The 12,116-nt window shown below is 40.0% G+C and overlaps 1 protein-coding gene across 1 annotated transcript; it reads right to left on the minus strand.

The window, feature by feature from the left end:
* Nucleotides 1–10,207: 10,207 nt before the first annotated feature.
* Nucleotides 10,208–11,316, minus strand: LOC147617347 (early nodulin-like protein 19). The gene is made up of 2 exons (XM_086776400.1): nt 11,077–11,316; nt 10,208–10,953 (listed from the first exon to the last, which is right to left on the minus strand). Exons 1-2 carry the CDS (start codon nt 11,246–11,248, stop codon nt 10,508–10,510), a joined length of 618 nt encoding a protein of 205 aa, XP_086632526.1. The 5' UTR covers nt 11,249–11,316; the 3' UTR covers nt 10,208–10,507.
* Nucleotides 11,317–12,116: the final 800 nt, after the last annotated feature.

The raw sequence follows: 12,116 nt of genomic DNA on the forward strand, positions 1-12,116 counted from the left end.
TCCCTCTGCCATGGATCCCTCGGGTCTTGCTCGCTGGCGCACAAATCCTTTCAATACCCCCATGTACCTTTCAACCCAGAACATCCATCGTGTACTCACGGTCCCAGCAATCTCTATCTCTTCAACGAGATGGATCATAACATGGACTTGAATGTCAAAAAAGGAGGTAGGTAACTCCTTCTCCATCAGACAAAGGAGCTCAATACACTCTAGCTTTCGTTGCGGGATATCACGTGAGTCGATCTCTTTGGATGTAATCCATCTATAAAGAGAAACAATGTGATTAGCATAAGATTTTTGTGACAAAGAAGTAAGAACAATATGATGTTCCACTGTCAATACCTTATCAATGATCCCAATCGATATATAACATCCCTAATACCCTCAGTCAAACAACCGTCGATAACAAGTGGCAAGACGTGCTGCACACAGATTAGCTCTAGTGTTAACAAATGATAATGTAATGGCACCTTCATTAGAAATTGACGATACATGTTAGAGAGGCACCATACCTTAATGAAGTTATGCCAGTCGTGTGTCTTTAGACCCGAAAGAGAGTTATCATCCATGGTAAACATGTTTTGCAATGAAGCACCATAGCCCGTAGGAGTACGTATGCATCGTATCCGCTCATTGATGACGCTTATCTCTTGCTTTGTGAGTACCCATGGTGCCTGTGAATAAGTAATATTTCCTGTCTCCTCATTGATTATAGGCCATAGTGATCGTTTGCAGTTGCAAATCTTTAGGTCTGCCCTTGCAGCCTCTGTATCCTTGAAGCCCATAAGATGATTCCAAAGCGAGTGTGCAACATTTTTAAATATGTGCATGGGATCAAGCAAATGAGTTATTTTTAGATCTTTCCAATACTCCAACGTATACCATATGGATGAATTTTGTGTCATTGATTTCTTGCCTCTCGACGACTGCCGCAAATCATATTCGTTATCATTATCGCTTGCAAGTTCTGCCTCCGGATCTATTAGAGGTCCGTTTGTCCACTTGACGTACCAATCTCTTGGAGTCATTCGCGTTGGACAACGTCCATTCTCCACTTTGCCATTAAAATGTCTCGCATTCGCTTTGGAACGTAGCACATGATCTGGAGGCAGAAATCGTCGATGTTGAAGGTATATATTTTTACTCAAACTTCGACTATATTTGGAGCGTAGCCAATCACCGCATGGTGGACATGCTTTGTAACCCTTTGTTGATAGGCCTGAGAGAAACAAAAACTGTTTTTATGTTTTCAACATCCAAATTTTTTGATTGTATAAACAAACAAACAACTAAAGAGCCCTGCTATACCTGATGCAAAGCCATAGGCAGGATAGTCATGTATTGTCCATGCTAAAATGCCACGAACCTTGAAACTTCTATTACCCACAGGTTTTGACATATCAATAACATTTACTCCTTTCCATATTTGTTGCAAGTCATCAATGAACGGTGCAAGATATACGTTGATGTCTTTAACTTGCCGCTTCCCTACATTGATGCATCATTTAAATTTGACATTTTTCAAATAGAAATGAGTGTGCTATTTAGAAATAAGAATATTTGTCACATACCAGGAATCAACAAAGACAATATTAAATGCTCTTTCTTAATTGACATGAATGGTGGGATGTTGTAGTTGATAAGAACTACGGGCCAAGTTGACCACTTGCTCGATCGCATGGAAAAGGGATTGATTCCATCCAAGCCAACTCCAAATTTTATATGGCGAGGCTCCCAATGAAACTCTGGCCATGTAGCATCGATATGCTTAAATGCTTTGCTATCGCTTGGAATCCTCATGACTCCGTCTATACTTGCATTTCTCGAACTCCAATCCATAAGCTTGGCTATTTTGGGGCTGCGGAAGATGTGTTCAACTCGTGGTGCCAAGGGAAAGTGTCGCAGAACTTTCATAGGGACATTCAAGGTTCCTGCCTTGAAACGAGCAATACCGCATTTGGGACAAGTGGTTGCATTTTCATACTCTCCACGATACAAAATGCAATCATTGACACATGCATGAATTGTGTTGTATTCGAGTCCAAGGGATGCGATCATTTTCTTTGCCTCGTCCCTCGACTTTGGGATCACATTGTTTGATGGTAGAATCTTGTTCGAAAGAAGCCTACCACTCAATTGTAAATATTTAATGAGCACAAAAGTGATTGAGAGCCATTATTTTTATGCAAACAAAATACAAATATAACTTACGATAGTAATGCAGAAACTGATGCATTACTCCATTGGTAGCGTGTTTGGAGATTCAAGATGAGTAAGGTCACACTCAATCTTGATATGGATGCACCATCGTAGATGGGCCTTGAAGCTTCTTCTCGTGGAAATTTTTCATGCGGACAAGTTTCTTCTTCACTACTTGCTTGGAACCAATCGTCGATAAACTCATTGATGTCATCATCAACATGTCCCTCATTGGTCGCTTTTTCTGTGCATTTTGCATTGTACTCATCTCTAAGTCGTTGATATGTACTTGGATCTTGTGTACGTAAAAGGCTCATGTACTCCTCTGGCAAGATATGGTGACTTCGGTGAGAGCTAGATACACCCTCAACATCTGGACATTGCATGTATAAACATAGTCCATGAAGAAATGATTTAAAGTAACAACAATCGAATTATTAAGTGATATAATCATAACATTAAAACCCTTTTTACAACACAATTCAAGCATATTAGCAGCAAAAATCTATACTCAAGATAACCTTAGACAAGACACTAAAATACCCTTAGTTGTATTACTGACGAGACAATGAAATATATCATCAAATATTTGTCAAAATTAAATGCTGATTGGGCTACAAAGCTGGATACATTATTTGAAACATACATAATTTAAGAGGCCGACACTTTATCTCAAATTTCATTCTCAAAGAGGGGCTGGTGATGGCCGACGCCATCCATAATTTACAAATAATTCCTCGCCAGCTTGTAATGATCTTGTAGCACACACTACTATATATATGGGTACATCTCTAATCATATAACATGGCTCGTGACTATTCTCACACTCCATAAAGTTACAATTTGTTCTCTCATTTCTCCCTCTACTACTATTGATTAGCCCTGCTATATTTCCTTGAGCATAGGCTCTTCCATCAATATAAAGCCGCGATCCACAATTATATCTAATGTTTCTTTCGGTGAGTGAGGCCGCATTAGCACAAAGCCCATATGTTGTCATACTTCTGATAAAGCGAACAAGTGCATGCCATGCGCCCCAACCATAAATGGGCCCACAAAATGACATAAGAGTCACCTCTGAGTTTGCGGGCACGCGTAAATCCTGTGCAATAAAGAGACCTCGTCCACCATTGGGAATGGTAGATGGTGCAATCACATATCGAGCACCCCAAAAGCTGAAAACCTCTCCGTCTGCTGGAAGGGATGCTCCCAACCATCCTCCATAGCGTCTACGATCGTACGTTTGAATGAGAGATAGAAGACGATCAGGCAATGGATGATCACCCAATGTCTCTGATTGGGCACCGAGGGGCAAAGAAGTTGATGATGCCTCCATTTGCAACTGAAAAACGGCTTGACCATATCGTGTGCGTGGAAGGAATGAAGGATCAATTCCATGGTCTTCACAATCCTCATGAAATCGAGGATGTAGAACTGGTACGTGCTGAATAATGCATCATTGTTGATTATATGAAGGGTGAGACACACATGGAACACGATTAATAGTGCGGAGTAAACTTGGATATGAATTTATACATAGTTCTAAAATGACATCACTTACCATGGGATGCTCCCGTTCCTCTTGTGGTGGCATATCAGGACATGGACCATACTGCTCCATATGGGCAAAACATATGCGTCGCATTCGTCGATGAGTGCCATGGCATGCTGCACACCAACATGGGATTCTTTCAACGTAATATGTTTGTGAGTCGCCTAGTGTCGTAGATGATGTGGAAGAAGAGGAACCATCTCCTCTCGCAACTACAGATGGACGCACAGGAAGAGTGGGAGGAGGCGGTGTCCCAGAGGATGATCCGGAATCTGCATTCATAAAATATTAATGTCATATTAATATCATTAAAAATCAAAGAAAACTTGAACAAAAATAATACACATACAAAATCATCCTAGAAGTGTTTGTAAATGCTATGGTAGCGCACAATGCATATTTGCTTATCCCCAGGTTAGGAATAATGTTCTTCCCTCAGCAGAAACTAGTTAATTTGTAATCATACCTTCTTACTGTACTTATGTCCATATTAGAGGCTTATAGTAACCTTGAACAAAATAGTTCTTCAAGGTGTAATTGACATGCACCCAAATGCGTTAGCATAGCATATACGGACCGTCAGCCGGTCCGTATGCACTATGGATGTGCAATTGGTCCATTCGGAGAGCTAGTACACTCTCCAAATGCACCCAATTGAGCATCCATAGCGCATACTGACCGCTACATTTATCTATTTATCTATCCACCTACCTATGTATATGTGTTTATATATCCATCTATATGTTTATTGATCGTAAATTGTGAAACCTTGTAATAACACACTGTTGTTAAATGCTTAGGAAATTTGCGATCGTCCCTGAGCATACACGCCCACCTGCGATGTGCAAAGATTCTTGGCGGCACTTCAGGAAAGAGATTCGCTTGAGAGTGACATGGCCTCAACAGAAGGTACACAAAGTTAATTCACTCAATGCATATGATAGGTACTTCTCGAATAGCATTAATTATATATTCATATAAAAGCGCATTTAATTTGCAGGAGGCAGCAGAGGCTCGTGTCCAGTCAGGGCACACCTCTTGGCTTGGCCGGATGGGCTCTAATGGCTTTCGAGCACTCTTTGTAAGTGCACAAATTTTTTGTTCGACTATCTATAGGTATTTGTATATACATACATATATATATATATGTATCCATGTATCTATGATCTCATATGCATTCAATTCACTTCTTACTTATATATATGCAATGTTTAAATGACAGAGAAAGGATTATGGTCGAGCACCATCTGCAGACGAGATACGGAGAGCCACAATTTACGGCTACAGAGCGCTACAGAAGGAGATGCCGACACCCGATGCTTTTGTAAGTAATTCTATCAAATATTATTTTATGCCAATCAAGATCTGCATGTGTTATATGTTATATGGTTTTTTTTATACTCAAATAGCCAATAGACATTTTTAATTGCAGGAGCAACATGGTGAGAACGACATGGACGAGGTTGCTCGACAGGTAGCAGCAGGGTTATCATCGCAACCACCCAAGAATGTACAAGAGGAGGACTCTTCCTCCGATGACTCCGATTAATGATAGAGCCATTTAGTGCTGAGTTTGTAGACATAATTTTTTGATACATATAGTCGCTCATTCAGAATGATGGCGCTCTTTCATTAACATTTTCTTTATGTATGTGTGTTTTTGGCCATGATGCACGTGTTATATCTATCAAGAGTTTCTTGAAGTGTCTACCTCCCAAATCTACAGATTTAAATGTTAATTGATTGCAAAAATTAATTTATACTTACCGTAATCGATGTCGGCCATTGCTTTTTCAAAAGTCGATGTATGTCGATTCTTGGGTCTTTTGTCGTACACGAATGCGCGTGCGTATGTGTGTGTGTGTGAGAGAGAGAGAGAGAGAAAGAGAGATTTTTTATGATGTTTGTATACGTACGATGTGTGTGTGATAAAGAGGCAAGTGTGTATGAGAGAGAGAGAGAGAGAGACCAATGTTTATGTGAAGTGTGTGTGTGTGTGAGAGAGAGAGAGAGAGGGAGAAAGAGAGAGAGAGAGAGAGAGACTAATGTTTATGTGAAGTGTGTGTGTGTGAGAGAGAGAGAGAGAGGGAGAAAGAGAGAGAGAATGTGTGTGCAAGAGACACAAGTGGAGATAATGTGTATGAGAGAGAGAGAGCGAGAGAGAATGCGCATCGGCTAAAAAAAAACGTTCAGAACAAAGGTCTTTTAAGCGACCCCAACGGCAAAAAAAAATAATACAAATAGGGTCGCTTATGCCACCTTCGTAACGTTGTTTATGCCACCCAAACAGGGTCGTTTATGCCACCCAAAATAGGGTCGTTTATGCCACCTTCGTAAGGTCGTTTATGCCACCCAAACAGGGTCGTTTATGCCACCCAAAATAAGGTCGTTTATGCCACCTTCAAAGGGTCGTTTATGCCACTCAAAAAAGGTCGCTTATGCCACCCAAACTTAGGTGTTTATGCCACTCAAAAAAGGGTCGTTTATGCCACCAAACAACGTGGTTTATGCCACCCTCGAAATGTCGTTTATGCCACCCAAATGCGATGCATATGCCACCCTAAAAACGTGGTTTATGCCACCCAAATAGCGTCATTTATGCATCGCAAAAACGTCGCTATAGAGGTCGTTTAAACGATGTTCAAAAGCGACCTTTGGAACGACTTCTGTAGCGACCCCTGTAAGGGTCGCTACAGGCTTCTACTCTTGTAGTGCACCAATATAAATTCTAGGGATCCTGATTTGTGAGGATCTTGTTGGGTGCACAATTGTTGAAGTATAAGGAAAAAGATACAGTTAGACACATGCTTGAAGAGGTAATGAGTTGAAAATAACAGAGAAAATTAACACAAGCATGCTTAAGGAGATACTGAAAAGAAAATAAGAGAGAACATTAACACAAGCATGAGTCACACCATATATATGTAGACAAGCTTACTAAGTTATAACATCACCATCAAGACCCAAGGAAACTAGGATTCCATTACTAATAATCAAATCACACATCAAGTAGGAAAGAAATAAGCCTAAGATTGAGGGTAGCTCTATCATGTAAGAAAACTCTATGTCTTGATATGTTAATATGCTAATGTGTGCTAATATGCATTACAAGTGAGCAAGAGGGATCCCTATATAAGGTATTTCTCACCATCTTCTCAAGAATTACATTAAGAGATAGAAGAAGCATTTAACTAAGCATGAATGCCACTATCACTTGTTCTTCTTAGCTAATTTTGACATGTGTTATATTGATTTATTAATTTAAATATTTGTTTGCTTGGAAGATAGGCTCAAACCCATCTTGAATCCACATAATGGCCCCTTTGTACAAATGTCAAAAGTCTCCTTAGATCACATAGGACTTCTAGAGAAGGATACTTATGTATCATGCATACTTCCACACTCCTCCACATGCTTTCCACATGCCTTCACAATCTTGGCATGTGTTATGCATCTTATTTTACTAAAATTACCATGCCGCCATGTCGACATAAGTCCCACTCCTATTTTATGAATCCTAACCAATTTTATATGCATTGAGCACTATAACCTATATGAATATATTTATAAATCATACACATGGTATTTACAATGAACACTCCATCCATTCTCATACCCAACACATAATATTACATAAAAATCCTTGAAATCCTTCATATGAAACAAGATATTTTGAGCCGAATCATCAAAAATTTGTAGAAGATGAGACACCAAAACTCTACTAAGACACTAGAGTTCCCAAGTTGCTATCAAAACCTCATGTGAAGGTATTCACACAAGCTTAGCTTCTTGTACATTATTGGTATACTAGATGATGGGTCCCATATGGATAATAACCATACATATATCATACATCACAATAAAGAAGTCTTAATAACATAAAGGTTTTGATATTACATCTCCCCCATACCAAAATGGAACTCTATTCTCAAAGTTATGACTATAAGATTTGGGTAACCATTTTTACCATGCATTAAATCCTTTTCCAATGAGCATCAAGATCCCTCACATAAGCCATTACCTTTTTGCATTCCTTTTTCAAGTATCCCTTGGGTTCTTTGAAGTATACCTATTTAATTGATAATCTCCAAAACACATGGATAAAAAATAAACTCTCTTTAAAAGCATCCACACATCGATAGAACATGTAGTCATTGCTTCATCTCTAAGCCTCTATTAACTAAACCAATCCTAAAATGTTATCACACCTATAAACAAATCTAAAATAACATCCATGTGATCTTCATCCATATTGTTAGAGTTCGTCAAGACCCAACACTTATGTGGTTCTAGACTACCTAGTTGGCTCCTGAAGAGCAGTGAGACTAATGCAACTATACCTAGTGCGAGAAGCCAACGCTGATGCATTAGCTATCGATCTGCCTAAGCTTGGGGAGTTAGGAGTGACCACACAAAAAGGCTAGTCCCTAGGTCCTTCATGATTCTAGATAGGAGTTAACATCCAGACATGAATGCAATTAACACAGTATGAACATAGAACAAACAGAACTATGCAGTGCAAAATAGAAACAAGTCAGAGACAAACCCATGAGACATTCTTCAATATTAGCTTGGACTCATAGAGTAAAACACATTGGTAGTCACTTAGCTCATAAAATATTGAGCTTAACCCTAGATGGGAAGGAAGGGGATTGGTTTAGAATTCTTAGGGTTGAGGAATGATTAAACTTTGAAATGCTTAGGAGATTGTTCTTGAGGCAATTATTTGCATGAGGTAGCATTGTGGAGGAGGGTAGCCTCACAACTATATAAGGTAAAGAGAGAAGAGGGAGAGTCAGTTAGGGAGTTCATTAGCCAACTCAAGCACTCTCATTGTGCTTTGCATTAACATTTTACTAATAACTAGCTACTTGATAGCTTCATCCCCATAGGCTTAAATATGAGGAGATATTTAATGGTGGCTTAGTCATTAGAGGTATCACCACATGGGATGAAGTCACACCTAATGACATCTATCTAGAGGATAATCTAATGATTAAGGGAGCTAGAGCATCAGACACAAAATCTATTGCTCAATAGAGTGATAATGGCTAAACCCTTGGCTAAAAATAGCACTTTGGCAAAAATGAATTTCACGAACTTCATGAAAGCCCTATAAGAAGAGATGGGGGCCAATAAAGCTCCTAAGAATGTACATATGTACACAAGGAGAGAGTTGCATTGGTGTTCTATATGCCGACGAGCTAATACAACAAGTGAGTGTCCAATCTTGAGAGCATTATACCAAGGAAACTATAATTTCTACAGTAGCTATGGTCATGATGTCTCATAATGTTAAACGTCCTTGTAAGCCATTCCTAATGCTCCCAAATAATATCTAGCTTTACTAGCACCACCACCATAACAAGATATCACTCTTAATACTTGTGGTCCACACCTAGGGGGATCACCTTATAGTGGGGAGGGGGTTTTTAACTAAGGATCTAACAAGATGTATATATATAGGAGGGGATTAAACGAATAGATGTTTATTGTACTTTATGAATATAAATTTACATAGTGGAGTTTGAAATTCAAAATCTAAACATGTATACATACAAGATGGGACTAAACAATTGTGTAAAAAATATATATAATCTTTAAAATGGGAGGTATTTTAAATACATTTTTTCTTTGACATGGTTATAAAAGTTTTTATAGAGTGACTTCCCCTAGACTCCGCATTTCTAAGTTTATGAGCGAATTTGATGGAACTGGTGACCCTATTTTAAACAGTTTGAGATATTTGTCCAAATTTGCAAATCCTTTGGTCATGTTGATGATTCAATTAAAGTAGGTCATGTGGCTTAACCTTGGATAAGAAAGTTGGACGATGCTTTAGGTCCATTAAACCAAAACATATGGCTAACTTGAATGCCTTAAAATCCACATTTACATTAGGGCTTTCACCCAACCGTCCTAGATAGACTCCTATCGACCAGCTCTATAGTGTGGAGGAACTAGATGGTAAGTCCGATAATTACATAGTGTGTATCAGATATGTGAATTTGAGATGTGAGGATCGTGAGACATGATAAGGAAAGACTAGTGGTGCACTTCCTCATCATGGGATTGAAAGACAAGAAACTCCATGCATAAGCATCCCTCTTTTGAGCATTGTGACCAAAGAGGTGATTGACTTTAATGGCGACTTTATGGATAAGAACAACCTATAAGAACACCATTTGAGGAACCTTTTAATACTTTATCATCAAAGAAATCACAATTACTAGCAGAAGCTGAGAATAAATAGAGTTGTATAGTGGGAATGTGTGAACATTAAGCATGTTTAGATGTTTTGTGTGAACAAGCATGTTCATAGATGTTTGTAGGTGTAGCATATGCTCCATTGGTTCAACTATTAAGGATGATGAGACGTTTAAGAGGGATATTAGAAAGTTCTTTATTAAAAGAGCATTACCTAGATAGGAAACAGGGAGGCCTCCATGGACTGTTGCATGAAACTCCACATAAAACACAAATCTTGATTATGTACAATATGTCATGGTCCTCAAAAGACCTTTACACATTTACGTGACATATAGTAAAGAAATCACAATCGAGAATAAAGAGTATACATTTATCCCCTCTTGAGAGACTCAAAGACCAAGCCCTTGTGCTAGCTGAGTAACAAATCCTTGTGCTTATTAATGTGAGCAAGAAGCGAGCGTGTGTTCTAATGCAAGAATGGGAGATGTTGTTGAATCCCGTGATGCATGCTGCATGCAAACGCAAGCAACAGCAGCAGCAGCATCATTATACGTTGGGCAGGCCTCCTACGATCAGTAGGCGAGGCACGTGTAGCCGGCGAGTGCGAGTGCGAGAGCTACACCTAGGAGTGTAGTCGTGAGAACGTTGATCATGCGGGAGGGAGGGGCGGAGGCCCGCCGCCGTGGAGAGGGGGGTGGTACCGTCGATGGAGTGGGGAGGGGTGAGGATGATAGCAGGCGAGGCCGAAGAGGAGGAAGGGATATCATGGTGGGGGGTAGGCGGAGGCTCCTGCACATCCAGAGCCAAGCGCAAGCCGTGGGAGCATTGGTCGGGGTCCCCCGAGATGAAGTAGTAGGTCTCCTGAGTCATGAGAGGGATGATCATGTCCCCCTCGCCTCCGTCCGAGTTCACCGGCTTGCTTGTGCTGCACTCCTTGTAGTCTTCCTCCGTCACCAGCAGCACGCTGCTCTGCCCCGTCGGATACGGGAAATCTGACGGCTCAAACAGTCGTCGTTCATCCACATAGTTAGCCCAATAGATATCTAGATACATGTATATCATACACCATAACCATACACAGGACATGATATACTAGTTTAATATCACCCACATACATAGCTCATCGCCCACGTAGAACGTGTGTTGGGATGCCCACTGCTGCAGGTCGGTACCTACCGTCCATTCCACTGTATACTGCATCGCATCCGCAGCATGCAGCATCATAACAAAAAGCAACGCACTGATGATCGTACCCAACACTACCGTGCACCACCTTGCAGGAGCCATAGAAACGACGTGTAGCAGCAGCACGAGTACTCAAGCTAAGCTAGGCTGCCATGAAAACGATCGAGAGCGAGCTGGTACAGCTCCTCTGCCTATAAAGCCTCTGCGGCTCCATCCAGCTAAAAAGCTGAATTGATTATGATTATTTTCTAATGTTGTCTTTCATTGTCGAAACCTCACCACAATATCCAGCTGCCGATTCCCACAAACATGAGAGTTGTTGGAAACATTTCTTCACTCTCAAAAGCACCCACTTTGAATCATTTCTACCAAACAAAGCACGAAGAGGCATGTAGTAACAAAGTCCTTTCGAGTTGTTGTCACATTCTTCCAACTTGCAGTACAAGAATGTGCCTTTACATTATAGCTACTCCCATTACCAACAAAAATAACATATTGGCACTCAACCGGCTTAGACAACCCATACCAATTCTACAACACATCCTCTTTGTATGCGTGTCTTTCTCAAGTTTATATGAACAGCTTATAGAGCTCAAATGAGCATGAACATCAAGCTTATGATTATATATTCAATGTGAGGAATCGATGGACATCAACAGATATAGCACAGTACATTACAAGGTAGATAATTCCAAATTCATCAGGTCACATTTGAATCTGAGTTACATGTTATTCATCAACTCATAGGATTTTTGTGCTTGCTTGTGTGAGTGAAGCAAAAAAAAAACCATACATAAAGTATAGCAGGGATTTTGTACAGTCCTCCCTGAAATTTTATAAACATAAGAGAACGTGCCCTTCCTCCGTTTCCCAAATAGCACTTTAGATATCGAAAGTGGACCAAAACATCTTCAGTGTTGAAGGTGGCCATTAGTTCTACGTGTTGATTCATGACACAGAACTCATTTTC

The sequence above is a fragment of the Cibotium barometz genome, chromosome 37 (assembly GCF_041138505.1).
Source record: "Cibotium barometz isolate CiBa-2024 chromosome 37, ASM4113850v1, whole genome shotgun sequence".
NCBI lineage: Eukaryota > Viridiplantae > Streptophyta > Polypodiopsida > Cyatheales > Cibotiaceae > Cibotium > Cibotium barometz.

What these genes read in the sequence shown, in the direction of transcription:
- LOC147617347 (XM_086776400.1), bottom strand. Translation starts at nt 11,248, where the DNA reads ATGGCTCCTGCAAGGTGGTGCACGGTAGTGTTGGGTACGATCATCAGT. An exon ending in CTACGTGGGCGATGAGCTAT is followed by an intron (nt 10,954 to 11,076) that starts GTATGTGGGTGA and finishes TTGAGCCGTCAG; the next exon opens with ATTTCCCGTATCCGACGGGG.